Source organism: Salvelinus fontinalis, chromosome 4 (genome assembly GCF_029448725.1).
Source record: "Salvelinus fontinalis isolate EN_2023a chromosome 4, ASM2944872v1, whole genome shotgun sequence".
Lineage (NCBI taxonomy): Eukaryota > Metazoa > Chordata > Actinopteri > Salmoniformes > Salmonidae > Salvelinus > Salvelinus fontinalis.
The window spans coordinates 79418229-79446145 of NC_074668.1; the positions used below are offsets into that span (position 1 = coordinate 79418229).

Consider the following 27917-nt stretch of genomic DNA (forward strand, 5'->3'; position numbering starts at 1 on the left):
AGAGAGAGAGACAGAGACAGAGACAGAGAGAGAGAGAGACAGAGGGAGAGACAGAGGGAGAGACAGAGACAGAGACAGAGACAGAGAGAGAGAGAGAGAGAGAGAGAGAGAGAGAGAGAGAGAGAGAGAGAGAGAGAGAGAGAGAGAGAGAGAGAGAGAGAGAGAGAGAAAGGTATGTAGATGCTCCCTTCCAGAAGAAGAATCCTCTTTCCCTCATCAGAGAACTCCAAACATCCCCCTTTCTGGTTCCTCTATTATCTAAGCCCCATGCTTTCATCCTTTGGCTACTGTACAGTCTACCCTCACTAACACAACACAATGGACTGGGAATTCAATTCCATTCACAGAAGCTTATTATCCCATTCCTCCAACAATAAATCAATGCTTATACCCCCATCTGTGTGTGTAGAAGAACTCTTTATTATAATAGTGTGCATATTTTGACTTCTTCATAGATAGTTGTCACTCACGTTCAACAGGACTTTTGTATTGTACACAGTGTTCTGTAAACTTAGCTCAGGTAATGCCAGGGCTCTACATTCACGTTGCAAAGTTACCCCGGTTACACTGGAGAAAACATCTGTAAATAGATTCATCTGACCTACATCAAACACAATGATATAACAGTAACAGTGGACAGTTACGTTTAAAAGACTTTACATTCACGTTTTGTTTATAAACAATTTGATAAATACAAGATTAGATATATAACAAAAGAATATATTTATATATTTTTCCATATATTATACTCCACATACAATATAATTGTTGTGTGTGGCTTGCTTCCTGCCATAATGTTATTTCACAATAAAAAATAAAAAATTACATTTCAACTCCATTTCAATAAATAAAGAAACAGAAAAGAGAAACAGAACAAAACAAAAAAGAAAGACAAAAACAGCAGACATCTCTAAAAAAAGGGGTGAACATTTTGGCACTTCCTTGGTGGTGAATTTTCTTTAAGTCAAGTTTGACAAAAAATAGGCTTCAGCAGATGACAATGTAACATATAAAGACACCATAAACGATTTAACATAACAATCCAATGAATGAGGCATTTCAAACTTAAAATACACTACCTATCCTTCTACACACACACACACACCCACACCCACACCCACACCCACACCCACACCCACACCCACACCCACACACACACACACACACACACACACACACACACCACTCTTTGAAGGAGAAGCTCCTGATTTCCCTCACCCATATGGACCACAAAACAATGCATTGGAAAGATGCAACATAAAAAAGAGAACATTGTATAAAAAGTAAAGAAACGTCACTTGTTTTGTTGAGTCTACCTGTGTTAGTGCTGTAATTCAGTTAAGCTTTTGATAAAACAGGGCATTTCTTGCATGCCTGAAAACGTTCCCTAAAACACTAAGAGTGCTTACCTATCCATAGAAAACTGAAACAAGTATTTCTGTTAGACTTCTTTCAAGTGCTGGATTCAACTTCATTTAATCAAAGCCTCCCTTTGTGTCTTCACCACTCTTCAATTACTACTGTTTATCCACAAGCACGGTGAAGGCAAAATCATTGGATCAAGGGCACAAGCCTCTCTGAAGAGGAAAATATGTTAGTACTATGCAACACATTAAAGTTGGTACACACAGTACCATTAGTAACCATAGCAGGACAATGTAGACCTCTACTCTGTGTAAAGGCCACGTGTAAAGCAGAAGGACGACCACTTGCAAGACAAAACACTTCTGAATCTCAACATAAATTGTTCCCTTTTCTGTAAGACAGGTGACAAAAGCTTCAGATCTGTTTCAGGTAGGTTTCAAAAGATGGAGAAGGCAACTGGGAAAAAACTCTACTGCTGTAAGATGAATATCTAAAGGACATTGTCATTCAAACTGAATTAATAACGTATGTTGGTAACCATAAAGTGTATCTATCATCCACGAGCTCTGATCTGCAGGAGGATTCCTGAGTTGTCGGGCAAAACCTTTCTGTATGGACCAATGAAAGCATTTACCTTTCTGTATGGACCAATGAAAGCATTTACCTTTCTGTATGGACCAATGAAAACATTTACCTTTCTGTATGGACCAATGAAAACATTGACAGGTTCTGAAGTGTCTAGCTCGATAAGGCACTGCCACAGTTGAGCTGCTGTTATCTAGAGTAGTGACTGGGGACCTACTCAGTCAGACATACAAAGAGGGCAATGAAACTAGATTTCTTCCCTTTCTCGTTCACCTAAAAGCTTGAGGGTCCTCGTTGAAAAGAATCAAGAACATAAAAAGCCATGTGAGTCATGTTTGTCTCCCCCTGCCTAGAGTATACATGATGACAGAACTGGTCATTTGGTACATTTTGACTTGGTTTAAGTGTCTAACTCATGTATAACTAATGAACACAGAACAACAGTCATCGTAAAAAAAACATGTAAAAAAACAAATGATATGAAAAACAATAACTGTGTCCATGAACCCAGAAAACACCTGTAGATGCTCTGCATGGAATGTCTCCATCTTATGAGTTGTATACGTTTAAAAATGACGATGATGATGATGTCACATGGTAAAAAGTTTTAAATAAAAAGATACTTCAAAAGCAAAAACATGGAGGATACTGAATTGACTCTGTAGGCAGAGGTTGATGAGAGAATCTGTAGTCACTCGACAGAGAAAGAGGGAGATGAGGGGCGGAGTGGAAAAGAGGGGATGGCAGGTCGCAGGTTGGCTCAGAACCAACAGAACACAGAGAGGCAGAAAGGAGCATGGCGTTTTCCCTGTCCATCCTCCAGTAGCAGGAGGCTCAGCAGCAGGAACATCTGCTGTCGAAACACAATGACTGCAACACCCCGGAATTGTGAGTAGTGGGGAAGGTTGGGTGACATCAGGTTGTCAGATAGCCAACCAGTGCTTGAGCTGAAATAGAAAAGAGTGAATTTGATAAAGCTTCATTGCCAATGCAGTATGGAGCATCATTAGAGGTCACATTCATTCATAGTTTTCCATTCTGGTCATCACTCTGTCTACCTCCACTATACCTCTCTGTTTTCCAGCCCTTACAGATGTAGAACCTTAAACACACTACAAGTTTGCATTTCCTGCTGTGCAAGAAAATTGTCAGCAACAAAAGAGTGATCAAATTGAGTTTTAAAAATGTTTCTAAAGTTTGTCATTTTCACTTTAAAATTTGCCATAATGAAAAATATATCAACCCCTACAAAAATGTCCATTCATTATAATACACATAATAATTCAAATGTCCTGTTGCTGCAGGATTATTTTCCTGCTCTAGCACACTGGCTCAAATTAAGATCCAACATCTGTACTCACCGTGAACTGTCTGATGGTAGCTCCCTCCGCCACCAGATGATGTTCGTGTTCTGGTGTGATGCAGTAGGCTATCCTCTAAAAAATAAACCATTACAGTACATTATATCACATAATTCATACCTTACAATAAACACATAGTCTTACACTGCATAAAACAGAATCCAAAGAGTTTAGATGCACATTGTCCCAAGCACAAGAGATATGATCTTGAAGCTTGTAATAAACTAGCGCTTTAATCTATGGTCACAGTTTATTCTATAGAGCCACCATTTCTTCTATAGATAAGGAACTTCGAGATAGCTCAAATATGTCGTACAGCGTTGTGATTCTGATGTGATCAGGCTGGACTGGATGTACACTGTACTGTAGAGTGTACTGCATGACCTCTGATGTCTCTTCCAGATTGCCCCCATCCTCATATCTGACTGAGTGCACTTGGTGTGATAACAGTATGATAGACTGTGATCTCAGCTGGAGGAAAAGCATGGGAGATAGTCATGGAAGGAGTCTAAACACTGCCAGGATATCAGAAGGAAATGCCACGAGGAGTGAGTAGGAAAACACAAGGTAACACTGTTTACTGCTCAGGAAGATCATCAGAGCTGTGGAATGTTGTTTTTATGATTGTACTCTACACTGTTCAGGCTTTGAACCCTCAAGATCTCTAACCAGCGTCCCAAAAGTACTGACATCATCAACCATCAACCATTGAAAAGGCTAAAAGGCTAAAAGCTAAATGCCTGCCATTGATCTAAGATTATCTTTGCATAAAATAAACACATACTATCCCAGGGGGGCAACCCTGGATAAAATTACGTCATAATCTGGTTATAAGGGTGGCATTTCAACCAGTTTTGACTGCTGGGATACAGATAAGAGGTTGCTATTTACCACAGCTTTCAAGCTACATGACTTCAAGCTACAGTACACACTGTATCTGCCAACATTAACACACCACATGTTAAAACCTCTTAAGGATTGGACCCTTTTTCGCCTAAAATTATATACCCAAATCTAACTGCCTGTAGCTCAACCTGAAGCAAGGATATGCATATTCTAGATACAATTTTTTTTATTTAGCTAGGCTAGTCAGTTAACAAATTCTTATTTACAATGACAGCCAACCCCAGCCAAACCCAGACAATGCTGGGCCAATTGTGCACCGCTCTATGGGACTCCCAATCACGGCCGGTTGTGATATAGCCTGGAATCAAACCAGGGTCTGTAGTGACGCCTCTAGCACTGAGATGCAGTGCTTTAGACCGCTGCGCCACTCGGGAGCCATTTGAAAGGAAACACTTTGAAGTTTGTGGAAATGTGAAATTAGTGTTGGAGAATATAACACATTAGATCTGGTAAAAGATAATACAAACAAAAAAACCTGCGTTTTCTATTTATTTTTTGGTTCCATAATCTTTGAGATGCAAGAGAAAGGCCATAAATTAAGATAGTAGCCTATGTGTCATTTAGATTGTGTCCACAAGATGGCAGCAGTGTGTGTGTAACGTTTCAGACTGATCCAGAGAAGATTTACTTCACTACACAACATTTTGCATCAATTCTGGCAGGAGTTTGCCCAAATGTGCCGAATTGGTCAATTTATACATTTTCAAGTACATAACTATAGAAAACATACAAAAATGCTATGGAAATAAAAAATGGATCATTAGCTCCCCTACAGAAAAGACACATCTAGATGGCCCTGCAGGGTGGGTGTGGAGCCAGAGACAGCAGTGGGGTCAAACTGTAGAACCCAGTTCCTACATTTGAATATCAAAATCGATTTTTTCAAACAAAATTACACTACATTTGTGACCCGATTCAGGAAACTAGGCGTATTTCGCAAGTCACGACCTCACAGGGGAGCTGTTTGAAGTCCAAAATATTTTTTTTGCAAAATGCGTTTTTTGGCAGAAATGCCTTTTCAATCGTGAACTTTCATGTGCCTTAATATCAAACTTGTATGCCATCTGTAAATATTAATACAATTGGTAAATTACGAGCCTAGTTGGTTTAGCCACAGAAAAAGTGAGCAACCTTCCCATTAGTCATGATTTACTTGAGATAATGAGTGGGCTGGACATGCCGAGAGTTGGATTTGGACTGGTCTACCATATAGGCCACGTCTGTCTATTGGAGCTGGTCAGTATGTTTAGGTAATCGTGTCGAACGCTGCTTTAAAAAAAATGTATTGTGTTGTAAAACTGAATAAACCTGATGTCAAGTTAAAGTGTACTGTTAGCTAGCTAACATTAGCTGGCTGGCTCGCTAGATAACGATATGTGTACGCTCTCCACTTTCTGGAAGACCGAGTTTTGAAATCAGTGGAATTCGAGCATGATAGCTAAGGAGATAGAGAAAACACCAGTCTGGATTACACTGTCAAACTAAGGCAACCATTCATGGCATCAGACAGGAGACACGTCCAACCATGATGTATACTGGTAAGATTTTCAGATATTACATGTTTCTAATTTTGATAGAAAGTGAGCTGTTAGCTAGCTAACGTTAGCTGGCTGGGTCGCTAGCTAACGTTAAGTGTATGATCTTATACTTCGTATCTCAGACACATTTGCTTGACTAGTTATAGCCATAGAACCTGGTTGGTTAGCTACCTGCAGATTCATGCAGGGTAGTAACGTCATGAGTTGTGATTATGGTCCATTGTTTAGCTTGCTAGCTAGCTAGCTACATATCTTAACAAAAGACCCCACTCTAATTTTGACAAAGTATTTTCATTTCAAGTTAAAGTGTACTGTTAGCTAGCTAACGTTCGCTGGCTGGCTTGCTAACTAACGTTACATCATGCGTTGGGATTCATTGTATACCTAGCTAGCTATCCAGTTACATTTCTTAACAAAAGACTCTCATCTTAGTGTGCCAGAGCGCAGAATAATTGATGCATTTTTGAACGCTTCACACCTGTTGAGTATGTCCGGTGTCAGCAAACATCGGCAACAAAGCGTATTTCAATTGTTGCCAGCAGCACAGTTACAGTCACCATCGCTCTGGATAACATGAAAAAAACCTAACCAGCTCTGCTATGGGGGAGTAAAATGGTCAGTGTGGGGTGTTCTCGCATTATGTGTCTGGAAGTAGCTAGCCAATGTTAGCCAGTTAGCTTGGGTGCTTGACTGTAGTTGTGAGGGCAGAGCTTTCGTAACAATCCTACTTATTGGCCAGAGCGTCCAGTGTGCACTCTGAACACGGAACCACAGATAGAGCAATAGGGCGAGTAATGTTTAATGAGCTGTTCTCTCTCTCAGATGTCTGGAAGTAGTTGGCAAGTTAGTACAGAACGCACGGATCAACCCTTAAAGATATTGGTGGGGCTTAGGCTTAAGAGGTTGTGAACAATGTTGAATGGGTGTAGACAAAGAAGGGCTCTCCAATAGTAGCACCAAAACATTGAAAGACGGTTTTCTCAAAAGTGAGTTTACAAGTTGAACAACTTTCAAAGCAAATGTACTTTCCCATTGTTTCCTCAAATGCAGTGTATGATATACCATTTTGTAGCTCTAAATCTCTACTTTTATCCAATGTAAAAAAAAGAAATTCAAATGTTGCTACATAAGACCGAATCCAGGTGGTGAGTCACATTTTATCTCTGGGACCCTCAGGATGACAAATCAGAGCAAGATTACTGAATGTAAGTACATGATTTACCTTCAGAGGTGACTGTCTCAAACCAGTGTTTTGTTGTTGTGCATTATCCTCAAACAATAGAATGGTATTTTATTTCTATAACAGCTACTGTAAATTGGACACTGCAGTTAGATTAACAAGAATTTAAGCTTTCTGCCCATATAAGATATTTCTATGTCCCGGAAAGTTGGCTGTTGTATACAACGTTTTCTAGTCACATTATCGCATATGACCAACAACCTTCCCGGTATAGGGACACCGATCCCGTAGAAGTTTTAATGTTTTTTCATGTATGTAAATTGTAAAGTCTTTTGTCTGTAATGTCTTTTATGTTATATGTCGGACCCCAGTAAGACTAGCTGTCGCCATTGGCGTTGGCTAATGGGCATCCTAATAAATCAAATCAAATCGATCTAAGGTTATCTTTACATTATATAAACAACAACTATGCAGATGAGGGGGATTTGTTTTTCCACAGACCTGTTTGAATGTCCCTGGCATACTGAGGAACTTGTAGATGGCGTAGATGGGCACAAACATCATGGAGGACAGAGCTACGCCCCAGCCAATCACATTGGACCATGAAGGAAAGACATAGTCATCATAACTCAGGCCCGTGGACGTCACGATGCTGGCTATCACCACGACCTGGGGAGAGGAGAGAAACAACAGAACAGATCGCTAGGTCATCATACAAACTGGGGACAGGAGAAACAACAGAACGGTTAGCTAGGTCATCATACAAACTGAGGACAGGAGAAACAACAGAACAGATAGCTAGGTCACCATATAAACTGGGGACAGGAGAAAGAACAGAATGGTTAGCTAGGTCACCATATAAACTGGGGAAAGGAGAAACAACAGAACAGATCGCTAGGTCACCATACAAACTGAGGACAGGAGAAACAACAGAATGGTTAGCTAGGTCACCATATAAACTGAGGACAGGAGAAACAACAGAATGGTTAGCTAGGTCACCATATAAACTGAGGACAGGAGAAACAACAGAACGGTTAGCTAGGTCACCATATAAACTGAGGACAGGAGAAACAACAGAATAGTTAGCTAGGTCACCATATAAACTGAGGACAGGAGAAACAACAGAACGGTTAGCTAGGTCACCATATCATCAAAGCACCAAATCATCAAAGGTCACCAAATCATCAAGGAACCCACCAGGTACAACCCTAAATCCGTAAACATGGGCACCCTAATAGACATTATCCTGACCAACTTGCCCTCCAAATACACCTCTGCTGTCTTCAATCAAGATCTCAGCGATCACTGCCTCATTGCCTGGCTCAGCCACGGGTCCGCGGTCAAACGACCACCCCTCATCACTGTCAAACGCTCCCTAAAACACTTCTGCGAGCAGGCCTTTCTAATCGACCTGGCCCGGGTACCCTGGAAGGATATTGACCTCATCCCGTCAGTTGAGGATGCCTGGTCATTCTTTAAAAGTTACTTCCTCACCATATTAGACAAGCATGCTCCGTTCAAAAAATGCAGAACAAAGAACAGATATAGCCCTTGATTCACTCCAGACCTGACTGCCCTCGACCAGCACAAAAACATCCTGTGGCGAACTGCAATAGCATCGAAGAGCCCCCGCGATATGCAACTGTTCAGGGAAGTCAGGAACCAATATACGCAGTCAGTCAGGAAAGCAAAGGCCAGCTTTTTCAAGCAGAAATTTGCATCCTGTAGCTCTAACTCCAAAAAGTTCTGGGATACTGTAAAGTCCATGGAAAACAAGAGCACCTCCTCCCAGCTGCCCACTGCACTGAGGCTAGGTAACACGGTCACCACTGATAAGTCCGTGATAATCGAAAACTTCAACAAACATTTCTCAATGGCTGGCCATGCCTTCCTCCTGGCGACTCCAACCTTGGCCAACAGCCCCGCCCCCCCCCCGCTGCTACTCGCCCAAGCCTCCCCAGCTTCTCCTTTTCCCATATCCAGATAGCAGATGTTCTGAAAGAGCTGGAAAACCTGGACCCATACAAATCAGCTGGGCTTGACAATCTGGACCCCCTATTTCTGAAACTGTCCGCCGCCATTGTCGCACCCCCTATTACCAACCTGTTCAACCTCTCCTTCGTATCATCTGAGATCCCCAAGGATTGGAAAGCTGCCGCGGTCATCCCCCTCTTCAAAGGGGGGGACACCCTGGACCCAAACTGTTACAGACCTATATCCATCCTGCCCTGCCTATCTAAGGTCTTCGAAAGCCAAGTCAACAAACAGATCACTGACCATCTCGAATCCCACCGTACCTTCTCCTCTGTGCAATCCGGTTTCCGAGCCGGTCACGGGTGCACCTCAGTCACGCTCAAGGTACTAAACGATATCATAACCGCCATCGATAAAAGACATTACTGTGCAGCCGTCTTCATCAACCTGGCCAAGGCTTTCGACTCTGTCAATCACCATATTCTTATCGGCAGACTCAATAGCCTCAGACTCAATAGCCTTTTCTAATGACTGCCTTGCCTGGTTCACCAACTACTTTGCAGACAGAGTTCAGTGTGTCAAATCGGAGGGCATGTTGTCCGGTCCTCTGGCAGTCTCTATGGGGGTACCACAGGGTTCAATTCTCGGGCCGACTCTTTTCTCTGTATACATCAATGATGTTGCTCTTGCTGCGGGCGATTCCCTGATCCACCTCTACGCAGACGACACCATTCTGTATACTTCCGGCCCTTCCCTGGACACTGTGCTATCTAACCTCAAAACGAGCTTCAATGCCATACAACACTCCTTCCGTGGCCTCCAACTGCTCTTAAACGCTAGTAAAACCAAATGCATGCTTTTCAACCGTTCGCTGCCTGCACCCGCACGCCCGACTAGCATCACCACCCTGGACGGCTCCGACCTAGAATATGTGGACATCTATAAGTACCTAGGTGTCTGGCTAGACTGCAAACTCTCCTTCCAGACTCATATCAAACATCTCCAATCCAAAATCAAATCTAGAGTCGGCTTTCTATTCCGCAACAAAGCCTCCTTCACTCACGCCGCCAAACTTACCCTAGTAAAACTGACTATCCTACCGATCCTCGACTTCGGCGATGTCATCTACAAAATAGCTTCCAATACTCTACTCAGCAAACTGGATGCAGTTTATCACAGTGCCATCCGTTTTGTTACTAAAGCACCTTATACGACCCACCACTGCGACCTGTATGTCCTAGTCGGCTGGCCCTCGCTACATGTTCGTCGTCAGACCCACTGGCTCCAGGTCATCTACAAGGCTATGCTAGGTAAAGTGCCGCCTTATCTCAGTTCACTGGTCACGATGGCTACACCCACCCGCAGCACGCGCTCCAGCAGGTGTATCTCACTGATCATCCCTAAAGCCAAAACCTCATTTGGACGCCTTTCCTTCCAGTTCTCTGCTGCCTGCGACTGGAACGAATTGCAAAAATCTCTGAAGTTGGAGACTTTTATCTCCCTCAACAACTTTAAAAATCTGCTATCCGAGCAGCTAACCGATCGCTGCAGCTGTACATAGTCCATCTGTAAACTACCCACCCAATTTACCTACCTCACCCCCATACTGCTTTTATTTATTTACTTTTCTGCTCTTTGCACACCAGTATCTCTTCTTGCACATGATCATCTGATGATTTATCACTCCAGTGTTAATCTGCTAAATTGTAATTATTCGATTTATTGCCTAACTCATGCCTTTTGCACACATTGTATATAGATTCTCTTTTTTCTACCATGTTATTGACTTGTTTATTGTTTACTCCATGTGTAACTCTGTGTTGTTGTCTGTTCACACTGCTATGCTTTATCTTGGCCAGGTCGCAGTTGCAAATGAGAACTTGTTCTCAACTAGCCTACCTGGTTAAATAAAGGTGAAATAAATAAAATAAAAAATATATATAAACTGGGGACAGGAGAAACAACAGAATGGTTAGCTAGGTCACCATATAAACTGGGGACAGGAGAAACAACAGAATGGTTAGCTAGGTCACCATATAAACTGGGGACAGGAGAAACAACAGAATGGTTAGCTAGGTCACCATATAAACTGAGGACAGGAGAAACAACAGAACAGATCGCTAGGTCATCATACAAACTGAGGACAGGAGAAACAACAGAACAGATCGCTAGGTCATCATACAAACTGAGGACAGGAGAAACAACAGAACAGATCGCTAGGTCATCATACAAACTGAGGACAGGAGAAACAACAGAACAGATCGCTAGGTCATCATACAAACTGAGGACAGGAGAAACAACAGAACAGATCGCTAGGTCATCATACAAACTGAGGACAGGAGAAACAACAGAACAGATCGCTAGGTCACCATATAAACTGAGGACAGGAGAAACAACAGAACGGATAGCTAGGTCACCATATAAACTGAGGACAGGAGAATCAACAGAACTGTTAGCTAGGTCACCATATAAACTGAGGACAGGAGAAACAACAGAATGGTTAGCTAGGTCATCATACAAACTGAGGACAGGAGAAACAACAGAACAGATCGCTAGGTCATCATACAAACTGAGGACAGGAGAAACAACAGAACGGTTAGCTAGGTCATCATATAAACTGAGGACAGGAGAAACAACAGAATGGTTAGCTAGGTCATCATATAAACTGAGGACAGGAGAAACAACAGAATGGTTAGCTAGGTCACCATATACACAGAGGACAGGAGAAACAACAGAATGGTTAGCTAGGTCACCATATAAACTGAGGACAGGAGAAACAACAGAATGGTTAGCTAGGTCACCATATACACAGAGGACAGGAGAAACAACAGAATGGTTAGCTAGGTCACCATATAAACTGAGGACAGGAGAAACAACAGAATGGTTAGCTAGGTCACCATATAAACTGAGGACAGGAGAAACAACAGAATGGTTAGCTAGGTCACCATATACACAGAGGACAGGAGAAACAACAGAATGGTTAGCTAGGTCACCATATAAACTGAGGACAGGAGAAACAACAGAATGGTTAGCTAGGTCACCATATAAACTGAGGACAGGAGAAACAACAGAATGGTTAGCTAGGTCACCATATAAACTGAGGACAGGAGAAACAACAGAATGGTTAGCTAGGTCACCATATAAACTGAGGACAGGAGAAACAACAGAATGGTTAGCTAGGTTACCATATACACAGAGGACAGGAGAAACAACAGAATGGTTAGCTAGGTCACCATATAAACTGAGGACAGGAGAAACAACAGAATGGTTAGCTAGGTCACCATATAAACTGGGGACAGGAGAAACAACAGAATGGTTAGCTAGGTCACCATATAAACTGAGGACAGGAGAAACAACAGAATGGTTAGCTAGGTCATCATACAAACTGAGGACAGGAGAAACAACAGAACGGTTAGCTAGGTCACCATATAAACTGGGGACAGGAGAAACAACAGAATGGTTAGCTAGGTCACCATATAAACTGAGGACAGGAGAAACAACAGAATGGTTAGCTAGGTCACCATATAAACTGAGGACAGGAGAAACAACAGAATGGTTAGCTAGGTCACCATATAAACTGAGGACAGGAGAATCAACAGAACGGCTAGCTAGGTCACCATATAAACTGAGGACAGGAGAAACAACATAACCGTTAGCTAGGTCACCATATTAACTGAGGACAGGAGAAACAACAGAATGGTTAGCTAGGTCACCATATAAACTGAGGACAGGAGAAACAACAGAATGGTTAGCTAGGTCACCATATAAACTGAGGACAGGAGAATCAACAGAACGGCTAGCTAGGTCACCATATAAACTGAGGACAGGAGAAACAACATAACCGTTAGCTAGGTCACCATATTAACTGAGGACAGGAGGAACAACAGATCTGCTAGGTCTTGATGCTGGCTATCACCACAAAGTAAGGAGAGGAGAAAAAACAACAGTGGTTATAATATTCCCAACAAGACATCAAACAGAGCTTCTGTAGAAATAACGAATACTCCTCCTCCACTCCGCCACTGTTCATTTTGACAAAAAAATGTAAGCATTGCAGAGATGAAATTGAGTTGAATAGAACAGACTAGGGCATGGTCGCTCCCTCTGGGGTTTGAACATACTGTAGTAGACTTTCACTGTAAGTACTCTGGTTCACCAGGCTGCTGTAGACTAGAGACTGGAGGCCCATCACCACTGAACTGTAGCTCTGTAGCTTTGTAACTGTTGCCCCAGAGAGCAGCAAACATCACTAGTAGTTATAATACAACACTGGAAGGTCAGGGAAGTGTCTCTTCCTCGTCTCCAACTGAATATCAAAGGCCAACAACATTCTTCTATGTCCTTCTTCTACAAATGCCATCTACGCAACAGCCAAAGTTGCATGCTATCTTCCTGATATTAGCTGTTTCTGCCTTGCTTCTGGAGGTAAGGCTAGCAGAACTATGGTAGCATACACTACACATTAAAACTAAACAATGATAGCTCTCCTCAGACATAAGGTTTAAAGATCATGGTGATATATTGGCTTACAATCTAATCTACCTCTTTTCCGGGCTTTCAATCTTCCTCTGCTCTTTTTTTTTTCCTGTTTGCCATATAAAACATATAAACTTCCCATATGGAAGGAAGAATATTGACTTATGACTGATTATAATCAATGTAAAAGCATTAAGGGAAATACATAATTTCCCACCAAGACAAATAATTTGCTTTTGGTAATCCTTATCTATACAAACCCATACAGTATCTGTGCTTCATTGACATAGCATATTTCTAATATTATAAAATATAGAGACCTACACATCCTTAACTAATTACCAGTGCACTGAACATTCTGTAAATCAATATGTTCAGTAAGTTGTAGTTCAATCAATCAAATGTATTTATAAAGCCCTTTTTACATCATCCGATATCTCAAAGTACTATACAGAAACCCAGCCTAAAACCCCAAACAGCAAGCAAAGCAGATGTAGAAGCACGGTGGCTAGGAAAAACTCCCTAGAAAGGCAGGAACCTAGGAAGAAACCTAGAGAGGAACCAGGCTCTCAGGGGGGCCCAGTCCTCTTCTGGCTGTGCTGGGTTGAGATTATAACAGTATGGCCAAGATGTTCAAACATAGTTATATTGTAGTTTATTCAGTTTTCATGGTGAGTTCATGTGATGCTAATCTATTCTTGGAGATACAGTACTTCTAACATGGAGGCGAACAACCTTTAAAAAAATATAACAGGAAAACATATTTCCTGTGGCAATTTACAAATTGCTGGCACATAATAGGAGGTTAAAAAGACTATAGTACAGTATATGGCAGCCAGTAACAATTAAGAAACCTCTTTTGTGAATTTCCTAATTTAAGCACAATGACATAGATCATGATTCCTACAGTATGTTTAATACCTTAGGCTTGTGTCAGGTACTTTGCCCTCCCATCCCCACCCCCAGCACCATGCCAAAGGCTTCCACCCCACCCCTGTCCCCCAACCAGCCCTGTCTTGCCCCCCGGGGGTCTTACCAGTAGGAAGGTGGGGCTGACAAACTTCCAGCACAGCCTCCAGTAGAGACCTGGCTTGAAGCCCATCATGCTCTCGATATCCTCACTGAAGCGGTCCACGCCTGGAGAGGAAACACAGGGCAGAAGACCAGGGCATGAACTCACGCACACAGAACCAGACCCATAAACCCACTGCAGACCTGGTTCAAATAGTACTTGTTTCCTTACAAACACTGAAGCTGAGCTTGATTGATTGAGCCCGGTGCAATACAACCAATAGTCCCGAAAGTAGAAACCCTGCCCATCTGGCACTACGGGAAGGTTGAATCAAATACTCAACGTACTTTAAAGAAAACAAATACTATTTGCACCCAGGTCAGACCTACACTCCGCTTTGCTTCTGATGTCTCAAGTTCACAGGGGAACTAACGCTCCTCTCATCAATTTCCATACATAACAGGTGGAGCATTGGCTGAGAAAGAGCTTCATGGCACACAACTCCAATTTCTTGTATAATTATGAGTTCACACAGCAGTAAAAATGCAGCTCAATGATATCTGTTTCATAAAAGTCTCTGAGCCTTCCAATTATGTTATATTATAATTTCACACAGGGTTAAGTCTGCCTATAAGGAGATGGACTGTGTCCCAAACGGCACTATATAGTGCACTACTTTTGACTAAAAGTAGTACACTATATAGGGAATATGGTGCCATTCGGTACACAACCATGATGTTTCTATAGCTTGGTCATACTGTTTCTTTATCAGGGCAGCCCAGGCCTGTTAACATCTACAAGAAGACCCTCTCCGTTTATCTCCTCCCTAGAACAGCTCAGCATCTGAGGTGCTCTGTCTGTCTCACCTCCTCATGAGGTTCAGTTTCAACAGTTAATGCTGATTATAAATCATGGTGTACATTGATGGGCTGTAGTTTAAAGATAAAGCACAATTCCTCTTGCCGGCGTACAGTATTATCTCTGTGCAATACATAAAACACTAAACAGACTGCATACAACTGTTCACACACCATATAATCATTCACTACTCTCCCTCACGTAGAGGAGAGGAGTATTGGGAGAGATGGAGATCTATTAGTGAAGAGAGGCAGTCTAGAAGATAAGAGGAGGGAGGGAGTGTATGGAGAAATGGAAAGAGGAGTATTGGGAGAGATGGAGAAAGGGGGTTAACAGTGGAGGTCTAAGGAAGGGAAGCACGGTGTCTCTACACTGCCAGTAAAGGTCAGGTGTAGCTGCAGGGCCTGGGTAGTGACGATGCCATGGAGTTAGGGAGGTTGAGAGAGCCCAGCGGAGGAGAGGGCAGGCCAGGAGAGGGCAACTGTGGGCAGGGGGTGATGGAGGGTGGGGTGATGGAGGGATGGACAGAACAAAGGGCTGGGCTCTAATGAACAACAGAAGAGGATGAGGAAAGGTACAGTAGATAAGCAGGTTCACCACAGTAAGAAGTCAGCATTAGTACCTAATGCCTCTGTACTAGGCTAAGGGGGACCGATTATACATACCGTAGAACCAGGACACCCCAATGGCCTCAATCAGCACCCCAAACAAGATGGAGGTCCCCGCCGCGTAGTTATCCAACAAAGTCAGCACATATATACCTCCCTGACAGACAGAGAGAGAGAGACAGATACAGAGACACAATGACAAAAGGTTGTTGCAGATGTTACTGAGGGCAACCTGGCTGCAGTTAACTACTGTGAGCTGACAAGGATAAGCATGAAACAAAGCTTATCCAGTCAGTCAATAACAATAGTTCACATGGTTGGACAGGGCTTTCCCTTTTCTGTCTTTGCTGTGACTGATCCACCTAAATCACAGAGGCACACTCTATCTTGTGTCTCTTTGGTTTGATTTATGCAATCATATGACAACTGTGAAAATCATATGTGACTCAGAGGAACAGGAAGTGACCTCACATTAGTGACGCAGAAGAGCGCGACAAGGAAGGTTCCGAATGCCGTGGCGAAGGTGAACAGCTTCCTGTTCCTCTTCAGGATCTTGAAGTCGTCTGACAGTCCTGTGATGACTGCCTCCATACCGCCCATCTAGAGGACAGTCAGACAGACAGACAGACAGACAGACAGACAGACAGACAGACAGACAGACATTAGGATGATTCAGTGGCACAAACACATTAACCATAGTGCCTACAGCAGCAATGTAACAGAATCACATAAAGTCTTCGCACCCAAACAGAATACCTTTGGCCTAGAATATAAATGATCAGACCTAGCTTTCTTAGTGCAGTGCTACATTGGGCATGACTACTACTGTAAAATAAAATGTTCCCCTACTGTGGAATTTCCTTTCTCTCTTCATTTACAGTAAACGATCACCTTGTGTAACTGAGAAATTGAATGAGGAAAAATGTAAATCTCTGTGAACAAAGTTTTCCTGTGTTTCAGGTTGCAGTGCATGTGATTTTCCACCTCAAGCGTCATGGTTATTGGGTAACAGTCAAAACAACTGCCTTCCCACACTGCCTCTAGTCTAGACAATACCTAGAGCACTCACTGCAATCATGGGAAAGTAGAATAATGCAGAGAGAGAGACAGAGCGAGGGAGAGCGAGAGGGACAGAGAGAGAGACAGAGAAAGAGAAAGACAGAGAGAGAGAGAGAGAGAGAGAGACAGAGACAGAGACAGAGAGAGAGAGACAGAGAGAGAGAGAGAGAGAGAGAGAGAGAGAGAGAGAGAGAGAGAGAGAGAGAGAGAGAGAGAGACAGAGGGAGAGAGAGACACAGAGGGAGAGAGAGACACAGAGGGAGAGAGAGACACAGAGGGGGAGAGAGAGAGAGAGAGAGAGAGAGAGAGAGAGAGAGAGAGAGAGAGAGAGAGAGACAGAGAGAGAGAGAGAGAGGGAGAGGGAGAGAAAGAGGGAGAGGGAGAGAAAGAGGGAGAGAAAGAGGGAGAGAAAGAGGGAGAGAGAGAGAGAGAGAGAGAGAGAGAGAGAGGGAGAGAGAGAGGGAGAGAGAGAGGGAGAGAGAGAGAGAGAGAGGGAGAGGGAGAGGGAGAGGGAGAGGGAGACAAAGAGGGAGAGGGAGAGGGAGAGGGAGAGGGAGAGGGAGAGGGAGAGGGAGACACAGAGACACAGAGACACAGAGACACAGAGACACGGAGAGAAAGAGGGAGAGAGAGAGAGAGACAGGGAGAGAGAGAGAGAGACAGGGAGAAACAGAGAGAGAGAGAGAGAGACAGGGAGAAACAGAGAGAGAGAGACAGAGAGAGACAGGGAGAAACAGAGAGAGAGAGACAGAGAGAGACAGGGAGAAACAGAGAGAGAGAGACAGAGAGAGACAGAAAGAGAGAGACAGGGAGAGACAGAAAGAGAGAGAGACAGGGAGAGAGAGACAGGGAGAGACAGAAAGAGAGAGAGACAGGGAGAGACAGAAAGAGAGAGAGACAGGGAGAGACAGAAAGAGAGAGAGACAGAGAGAGCAAGACAGGGAGAGAGAGACAGGGAGAGACAGAAAGAGAGAGAGACAGAGAGAGCAAGACAGGGAGAGAGAAGAGAGAGAGAGAGAAACAGAGAGACAGAGACAGCGAGACAGATATAGATAGATAGACTGGAGGAGATTACATAGTATTCTAATCTTCACATACTATAAATCCACTCGATAGATCAGATAAACCCACCATAAGATAGAAACAAAAGGTCAGTGCCCTGTGGTGGGACATAGCATGCAGTCATTCAACCCTGAGGAGGGCCAGTAACTCACAGAGCTGTCGATGCCCAGAGTCAGCAGCATGATGAAGAATACTATGGCCCAGAAGGTAGATCCAGGCAGGGTGGAGATGGCCTCAGGATAGATGATGAACACCAGTCCTGCACCTGCACTCACACAAAGATACACAGATAGAGACACTTGTGATAGGACATACCAGAGCCAACTGACTACCATCAGTCCATAAAACGGTGCCTTGTTTGGTGGGATGATGAAATAAAACAGTAAATTGTTGGGTGGGATGTTGATGTATAACTTCTTTGTCCTGAGCTTGACCCTGTCCACAAGGTTGTTTTAGAGGAAATAAGAGATGATTTATCAATGGAAAGGAAAGTGAAAGAAGGAGGAGCGGATGGAGAAAGACAGAAGTGAGGACACAAGATGACAACGAAATGACAGACAGCTAGAGACAGTGGAAAGTAGAAAACAGAAGAAATAGAAAGCAAAGCAGATTTTTAACAGATCCCATTCTTTTTGTATGTCTGCCAACCCCTCTCCACAGCAGACCAGTATTTATGTGACTTCTTGGAAACTGTTTCCCTTAAAAAAACGGTTTGAAATGTTCTCTGGTATTTCAATTCCATCTGAACCCCAGAGCCTCTCAGCTACTGTTGCAATCAATTATATTAAAAGCATTGCACGTTGCTGCTCATTCTTAAAGGGATGATTCACCCATTTTGAATGTTACGTCATTTTTGTGCATCACTGAGCAATGTTCAATCGATTCCTGGGATCATTTCATGTTTTCATGTGTATCTGAGCTATTGCCGTACAAGCAGGCAGAAATACAGCCGGTATGATGACTTTTGCATCACTTGTCATACCAGCTGTATTTCTGCCTGCTTGAATGGCAGTAGCTCAGATATACATGAAAACATGAAATCGCTTACAGATGCACAAAAAAGATATAACATTCAAAATGGGTGAATCTTTCCTTTAAGTTGTTTGATTCAGTGAGCAGTAACAGTAAGCTTGAGGAATGTTTAGTTCCATGATGAATTTATATGTTTCGACTGGGTTTGAAACTCTCTAAATGGTGTGTAGATGACTGACTGTTGGGTGTTGTCAGAATCCTGTCCTCCCTTAGAGCGGGTGACTGCCCTCGCTCTTCTCAGGGTCAGACAGGGACTGTTCATGTGTTGAGTCTGTCCTAGCTGAGTCATAGCCTGGGTGGATCCACCATACAAACACAGCACTCTGGGGGCTGGCCAGGGAAAAGAGAATACTGTGGGTAGCCTGCGATATAGCCTTATACTGTATGTTTCCTAATAAGGCATGTCTATCTTCCTATCTTTTTCTTTGTGTTTTATGAGGTATCTATGCTGTGGACAGTTTGGTCATAAATCTGGTTCTAAATGAAGTTGGGTGTGTTGTTGGAGTGTGTGTGGTCTGGGTGTGTTACGCATGTCATCCTCCTGTGTGTGTACATGTGTGTATGTGTGTGTGTGTGTGTGTGTGTGTGTGTGTGTGTGTGTGTGTGTGTGTGTGTGTGTGTGTGTGTGTGTGTGTGTGTGTGTGTGTGTGTGTGTGTGTGTGTGTGTGTGTGTGTGTGTGTGTGTGTGAGAGTGTGTGTGTGTGTGTGTGTGTGTGTGTGTGTGTGTGTGTGTGTGTGTGTGTGTGTGTGTGTGTGTGTGTGTGCATGCGTGCATATCTAGTAGGGTTCCTTTCACCTTCGGTGGCCACGTCCTCTATCCTGACTCCGTGTTTGTAGGCCATGTAGCCGAGCACAGAGAAGATGGCAAACCCTGAAAAGAAGCTGGTGACACAGTTCACTGTGCTGGTCAGGATAGCATCCCTGTTGGGAAGAGAACACACACACATAAAACATGTTTAGAAAAATAAAGCTACCATGATAGTACCAGGACAGGTTTTAGAACAATAATAAACCCACCATATTAACACTTTGACTATTGGACTTCCTGTTGCTTCCTTGAACCATAGTCAATCTAAACCAACATTTCTATTGGAACCATATCTTGGGTCTTGTCTTGAGGGTCTTGTCTTGAGGGTCTTGTCTTGAGGGTCTTGTCTTGAGGGTCTGTCTTTAGGGTCTTGTCTTGAGGGTCTTGTCAAGGTATTAGAATACAGAATAACGAAGGGGCCGTAACCCCCCACCCCACCACCAAGCCCTGGGTCCAACCTCACCACATCACAGCAAGCTTCTGCCACAACATGGACCCAGCAGAGATCTCCCAGATCCGGAACGTGGTAGGCCACCAAGGAGCACTGTTAGGACGGCAGCAAGAACAGGTCTCCCAAATCTCCGGGAACCTTCGGGCACTTGCTGAGTCCCTCCAACCATGGCACGCCCCCAACCCAGGAGGAGCCAATGCCCAGGTCTCATCGCCCAGTGCTACAGACGTCGTTGTGTTTCCTCCAGGGAACCTGCACCGGAAGCCCAAGATCCCAGCCCCTGAGCGGTATGACGGTCACCCGGGAGGATGCAAGGGGTTTCTCACTCAGTGTACTCTGGTGTTCGGGCTACATTTTTACATTTACATTTTAGTCATTTAGCAGACGCTCTTATCCAGAGCGACTTACAGTAGAGTGCATACATTTTATTACATTCTTACATTTCATTACATTTTTACATACTGAGACAAGGATATCCCTACCGGCCAAACCCTCCCTAACCCGGACGACGCTATGCCAATTGTGCGTCGCCCCACGGACCTCCCGGTTGCGGCCGGCTGCGACAGAGCCTGGGCGCGAACCCAGCCCAGGCGCGAACCCAGAGACTCTGGTGGCGCAGCTAGCACTGCGATGCAGTGCCCTAGACCACTGCGCCACCCGGGAGGTCAGTCCGCCTCATTCCACACCGATCGGGCCATGATCACCTACATCATCTCTCTACTCTCGGGCAGGGCCCTGGCATGGGCAATGGCGGTGTGGGAACAGCAGCCACCATCTTGCAGAGCCGTAGTAGCCTTCACTGCCAAGCTGCAACGAGTCTTCAACCACCCAGTCTGCCGGACGAGAAGTGGCTAGCCAACTGTTCAACCTCCGCCAAGGGGCCATTGAGTTCCGCATCCTCGCCGCCGAGAGTGGGTGGAATACGGAGGCACTGGTTACCGCTTTCTACCAGGGTCTGTCTAACTCCATCAAAGATGAACTGCCCACTCGGGAACTGGGAGAGGACCTCGAGTCCCTGAAAACACTGGCAATCAGGTTTGACAACCGGGAACGGGGGAGACAGCACCCTTTTGACACCACTCCAGAATTCCGGTTTCCTGAGCACCCCCAAGGCCACCGAGCCCAGCATGGAAGATCCCATGCAGCTGGGTCGCACATGTCTGAGCCCACAGGAGTGTGACAGGCGCATGCACGAAGGCTCCCCGGGGTCGTCTGTATTCCCTCTCGACCCCTGAAGCAGCAGTCATGGACAATAACATCCGGGAATCTCTGGAGGCAGGTTTCAATCGCCCCTCTACATCCCCTGCTGGTGGATGTAAGAAGGATGGAGGCCTGCATCCCTGCTTCGACTACAGAGGGCTGAACCAGATTACAATCAAGAATTGTTACCCCCTATCCCTGATGACCTCCGCATTGGAGTTGGTCCAAGGGGCCCAATTCTTCACCAAACTAGACCTCCGCAACGCTTACAATCTGGTGAGAATCAGGGAGGGGGATGAATGGAAGACAGCCTTTAATACCCCTAGTGGCCACTATGAGTATTTAGTCATGCCCTTCAGATTATCGAACTCACCGGCAGTCTTTCAAGCATTGGTCAATGACACCCTGAGGGATATGTTGAATCGGTTCGTCTTTGTTAACCTCAACGACATCTTGATTTTCTCCAAGACCCTTCCAGACACATACTGCATGTCCACCAAGTCCTGAGACACCTCCTGCAGAGTCAACTATATGTCAAGATAGAGAAGTGTGAGTTCCAGATATCCCAGGATACCTTCCCGGGTCACATTATCTCTATCACATGCACCCAAATGGACCCCGTAAAGATTGAGGCGGTCGCAAACTGGCCCCGTCCCACCTCACTCAAGCAGGTCCAGGGGTTCCTTGGGTTTTCCAATTTTTACAGGCGTTTTACATACAACTTTGGTGCGGGTGCAGAGCCTCTCACGGTCCTAACCCGCAAGTCCCAGACCCGTTTTTGCTGGACCCCAAGGATGACAGGGCATTCATGGAGCTCAAGGGACGTTTCACCTCTGGATCCATCCTCGTTCATCCTGATTCGACTCGTCCCTTTGTGGTGGAGGTGGACGTCTCGGACACCGGAGCAGGGGCGGCCATTTCACAGCGGAACAAGTAGGACAAGAAACTGCACCCATGCCCCTTTTTCTACAAACGGTTCGTGCCAGCGGAACGCAACTACGATGTAGGCAACCGGGAGCTCTTGGCAGTTAAGTGGGCTCTTGAGGGGTGTAGACACTGGTTGGAGAGGGCACCTCATCCTTTCGTGATCTGGACAGACCATAAGAACTTGGTCTCCTTTCAAGAAGCCAAGAGGTTGAACGCTCGCCAGGCTAGGTGGGCTCTGTTTTTTAATATGTTTGATTTTACACTAGCCTATCGCCCGGGATCCAAGAATCAGAAGGCAGATGCCCTGTTGCTCCAACATGATATCTCCAACGAGTTGAGGGATCCCGAGCCCATCATCCCCAGCTCACGCATTGTGGCCCCTGTGATATGGAGTATTGAGACCACGGTCCGACAAGCCCAGACCCAAGAACCTGACCCCGGCGATCAGCCCGGTCCCAAGTACTACAATGGGGACACTCCTCTAAATGAACTGGGCATCAAAGGGTTAATCGGACACTGGAGTTCCTGAGGTGGAAATTCTGGTGGCCCAACATGATGGAGGATGTGAGATCCTTTGTTGCGGCCTGTTCCATCTGTGCCCAAAGCAAGTCATCACGTCAGCGACCAGCCGGGTTGCTCCAACCTCTACCCATCCCCAGCCGGCACTGGTCACATCTGTCTGTAGATTTTATTACGGGGTTAACTCCATCTCAAGGGCTTACCACTATCCTGGTGGTGGACGATCGCTTCTCCAAGGCAGCCCATTTCATTGCCTTACCCAAGATGCCTTCAGTGAAGGAGACCGCTGATCTCGTGATTATCCATGTCTTTCGACTACACGGAGTTCCCCCGAACATTGTCTCAGATCGTGGGCCCCAGTTTGCCGTATGGTATTGTAAGGCCTTTGGCGAGTCTCTTCTCGGGATTCCACCCTCAGTCGAATGGGCAAACTGTGCGAGCCAACCAGGAGCTGGAGAGGTTCCACCGCTGCTTTGTCTCCACTCAGGCCAGCAACTGGAGCAAGTTCCTCATCTGAGCAGAGTATGCTCATAACACACAGCTGAACTCGCCATTTGAGTGTCAGTTCGGGTTCGACCTCCCCCTATTTCATGAACAAGAGGCCGAAGCGGAGGTGCCATCAGCCGAGGCGTTCATTCGACGATGTCATCGCATCTGGATCAGAGCGCGATCCTCCTTGCTCCACTCCTCTGCCCAACACCAACATCAGGCAAACCGGCACTGAAGACCTCTTCGACTCCTCCGACCGGTTCAATGGGTGTGGCTGTCCACCTGTGATCTTCCTTTAAAGTTGGACTCGCGGAAGCTCGATCCACGCTACATAGGACCATTTAATATCCCGAGTCGCATCAACCCGGTCACCTATCATCTTCTCAGGTCCATGAGAGTCTGTCCGAACTTTCATGTCTCCCGTCTCAAGCTGGTAAGGACCAGTCCATTCTCTTCCCTGACACCTGCTCCTCCGCCCCCTCAACTTATGAATGGCGGCCCGCCTTACACGGTCCAGTGTCTGTTGGAGGCTCGTTGAGTCCGAGGGACCCTGCAGCAGAGGTGTGGACTCGAGTCACATGACTTGGACTCGAGTCACAAATATGATGACTTGGAACTCGACTTTGACTGGGATGGGGGCGCTGTTTAGACTATTTATGCTAATTGGGTAATTTTTGAAACGGCTTCCCACAAAATCCTTGATCGTACAATATGCATATTATTATTATTATTGGATAGAAAACAGTCTATAGTTTCTATAGGAGTTGAAATTTTGTCTCTAAGTGGAACAGAGCCCATTCTACAGCAATTTCCCTGACATGGAGTCAGATTTCAGAAATGTTGGCCACTGTTCTGAAGTCAGTTAAAAGGGCACTGTTATTGCTATGACTATACGGACACTTCTTACGTCTTCTCCTGGATGCCTTTACGTGATGACGATTCCAATGGGGTCGATTGCGCGTTCACAGGCCCTATAAATTAAAAAACCCTGTAGCTAGCAAGTCTTTCCTTGCTGCGTAACGCGCGTGCTGGACACCGACCCGCTCCTGTTCCAAGCTTTAGTTTAGCCTGTTATATTTCTCCGGTCATCTTTTCACTCGTTATAGGAGTTAAAAACATCATAAGGTAGTTAATTTAAAGCGTTTTATAGCAATTTATATCCGTTTAGTGCGATTTTGGGACATTTATTTTTGAAACGATGTGAATAGCTGGGCACGCTTTTCAGTTCATCCCGAACGCAGTTGGCATTTCCACATGGCAAGAGGACAGCTTTCCACCAAAAGACGATTACTCCCAAGAAAGGATCCTTTGCCCAAGATACTGACGGAAGAACAGCTCAAGGTAGGACATTTTTATTATGATAAATCGTGTTTCTTTCCGAAACATTTTAGTGGCTTAGGACGCCATGTTTTTTGACGTAGCTTCGCTTGGCGCAAACTGTATTGAAAAGTAAGGATAAATTAAAAAATGTAATTCCGCAATTGTATTAAGAATTAAATTGTCTATCAATCCCTGTCCACCCTATATTTTTTAGTCACGTTTATGAGTATTTATGTATAAGAGTAGATCACTGTCTAAGTGGCGCAAGGACATTTTCTGACCAGCTTGTCTACATTTCACATTGTCTAACCATGATTTTGGTGGCTAAATATAAACATTTGCGATCAAACTCTATATGGATTGTGTAATATGATGTTACAGGAGTGTCATCGGAAGAATTCTGAGAAGGTTAGTGAAAAAATTAATATCTTTTGGCGATGTTGACTTTTATCGCTCACTTTGGCTAGAATCAATGCTGGGCTGCTATGTGCTATGTGCTATGCTAATATAACGATTTATTGTGTTTTCGCTGTAAGACACTTAGAAAATCTGAAATATTGTCTGTATTCACAGGATCTGTGTCTTTCGATTCGTGTATGCTGTGTATTTTTACGAAATGTTTGATGATTAGTAAGTAGGTAAACACGTTGCTCTAAGTAGTTTTTCTATTCCATTTGTGACGGTGGGTGCAATTGTAACCTATGCCATCTACCTGAAATATGCACTTTTTTCTAACAAAACCTATCCCATACCATAAATATGTTATCAGACTGTCATCTAATGAGTTTTTTTGTTGGTTAGGGGCTATAAATATCTTAGTTTAGCCGAATTGGTGATGGCTACTGGTGTTGGTGGACAAATAAAAGATGGTGGATTATGCTAATGTGTTTTTAGGTAATAGATGTACATCTTTACATATTGTGTCTTCCCTGTAAAACATTTTAAAAATCGGACATGTTGACTGGATTCACAAGATCTGTGTCTTTCATTAGCTGTATTGGACTTTAATGTGTGAAAGTTAAATATTTTAAAAAAATATTTTTTTTGAATTTCGCGGCACTGGTTTTTCAGTGGGGGTGGGGGGGGGTGTGCCGCTAGCGCCACACTGATCCTAGACAGGTTAACACCGATGACTCGTGACTTGCCTTGGACTTTAGCCTTTTGACTCGACCTGACTTGATACCCTTCCCAAGACCAAATATAAAAATGTATGCTATTAAAAAAAGTGTGCAGCGCATCAACTCTTCATTTAACGGATTACAGTTTGATTCGGACAGCAGCCAATCAAATTGTGCCAGCTGAGAAAAAGTTGTGCGTGGCAGTGCAGAGGAACGTCGGCGGGTGAATTCAGATGGAGCCCTTGGAAAGATGATACCCAAAATTATTATTTTCGGATATAAATACGACGCTGTATCAACAAAAAACGGATTGCAACTTGCAAAACATTCGTGAAGAAAATTACAGACGGAGGCGCAACAATTTCCAACTTTGTTCGACATTTGAAGCTGCACAAAGAACGGTAAGTCGTGGCTAATATAGCCGACAGCTATATAATTTATCAATTTACTAGTGTAGCATGTAGGCTAACGTAACGTTAAATCAATGAGCCTCCACACAGTCAGTCAGTGCGGGAACGTGATCGTTGCACCCAAGATTGATCTACAATTCGTTAGCCAGATGGTAGCCTAAATCCTGCCTGATGTTACTGCTGTTCCTAAAACCATTGACACACGTTAGCCTACTATAACCACACAGAGAGAGAGAGAGAGTGTGTGTGTGTGTGTGTGTGTGTGTGTGTGTGTGTGTGTGTGTGTGTGTGTGTGTGTGTGTGTGTGTGTGTGTGTGTGTGTGTGTGTGTGTGTGTGTGTGTGTTAAGGTTGGGCGATTGTGTACAAGCCTACATCGACCGATTGCGCCCCATAGTGATCCTCGATCACTTTTGGGGGGGTGGGGGGGTCAGTCTCATGGCTACTGTCACGCCCTGGCCTTAGTATTATTTGTTTTATTTATTATTTTAGTTAGGTCAGGGTGTGACATGGGGTATGTGTGTATTTTGGGGTATTATATGGTAGAGGGGGTGTTTGTTGTAGTTTATGGTTTTGTGTTGAGTGTATGTGTCTAGCTGTGTCTATGTTGGGTGTAGTTCTAGGAAAGTCTATGGTGGCCGGAATGGGTTCTCAATTAGAGACAGCTGATTTCGGTTGTCTCTAATTGGGAGCCATATTTAAGGCTGCCATAGGCTTTAGCTGTTTGTGGGTCATTGTTTGTGTATATGTATAGTTCGACGTAAGTAGTTTGTGTGTGCACTTACGTTTGAAGTTTTCACGATCGTTTGTTGTTTTCGTTAGTGTTGTATAAGTGTGTCGTGTTCATCTTCGTCGTTGTTATTAAAAAGAAGATGTATTCAAATCATGTTGCGCCTTGGTCCTCTCGTTCATGTCAACGCGATCGTGACAGCTACCCATGTATTTCCATGGAAATATAACGTTTATTTGGAAAGTAATAAATATATAGATATTTTTTAAAGGATTCATGATTTGCGTAAATGTAATATACTAACTATTACTCTTGTTAAAAATATGAAATGGTATTACATTTGGTGAAGAGCACATTATGACTTGTTTAGGACTCGAAACTCAAAGTTTAGGACTTGAGACTTGACTTGAGACTTGACTTGATACTTGCCTGTCTTGACTTGGGACTTGATTTGCGACTTGAGTGCTAAGACTTGAGACTTACTTGTGACTTGTAAAACAATGACTTGGTCCCACCTCTGCCCTGTAGTACCTGGTGGACTGGGAGGGCTACGGTATCGAGAAGCAGGCGTGGGTGCCTGCCCGGGACATCCTGGATCCGGGTCTTGTTAGAGTATTCAAACAACTACGTGGTGGTCATCATGGCTGTCATGGTTCCTCCTGGCACCAGAGGGCAGCAGAAACCGCCCTAGAGACTTTTATTGGACTCAGGTGTGTCTTATTATTTCATGATTGTGTCCTTGTTAAAAGAGGTGTGTTTTTGTGGTTTCTTTGCAGAAGCTTGAATTGTTTACAGTGTGTGTTTGTTTATTGTGTGATTTTGTGACTTAGTGTACTATGATCCTGCGGCTACTGTTTCTCAGTAAAGTATTTATGTTTATCCTTAACCACTGATTCCTCGTCTGGTCTCTTCTCTGCACCTGGGTTCAACC

The 27917-nt window shown here is 44.3% G+C and overlaps 1 protein-coding gene across 2 annotated transcripts in view; it reads right to left on the reverse strand.

Moving 5' to 3' along the window:
* Window positions 1-398: 398 nt before the first annotated feature.
* The window catches only part of LOC129854477 (sodium-dependent noradrenaline transporter-like), an 83075-nt gene continuing 55556 nt past the window's right edge, over window positions 399-27917 (reverse strand). For both annotated transcript variants that reach the window (XM_055921557.1, XM_055921556.1), the window contains exons 8-15: window positions 19813-19937; window positions 18137-18249; window positions 16335-16463; window positions 15921-16020; window positions 14422-14522; window positions 7437-7604; window positions 3312-3386; window positions 399-2897 (exon numbers count right to left, since the gene is read on the reverse strand). In XM_055921557.1, the coding sequence (XP_055777532.1) occupies window positions 2874-2897; window positions 3312-3386; window positions 7437-7604; window positions 14422-14522; window positions 15921-16020; window positions 16335-16463; window positions 18137-18249; window positions 19813-19937 (835 nt within the window). In that variant the 3' untranslated portion in view covers window positions 399-2873. The remainder of the gene's footprint in view (window positions 2898-3311; window positions 3387-7436; window positions 7605-14421; window positions 14523-15920; window positions 16021-16334; window positions 16464-18136; window positions 18250-19812; window positions 19938-27917) is intronic.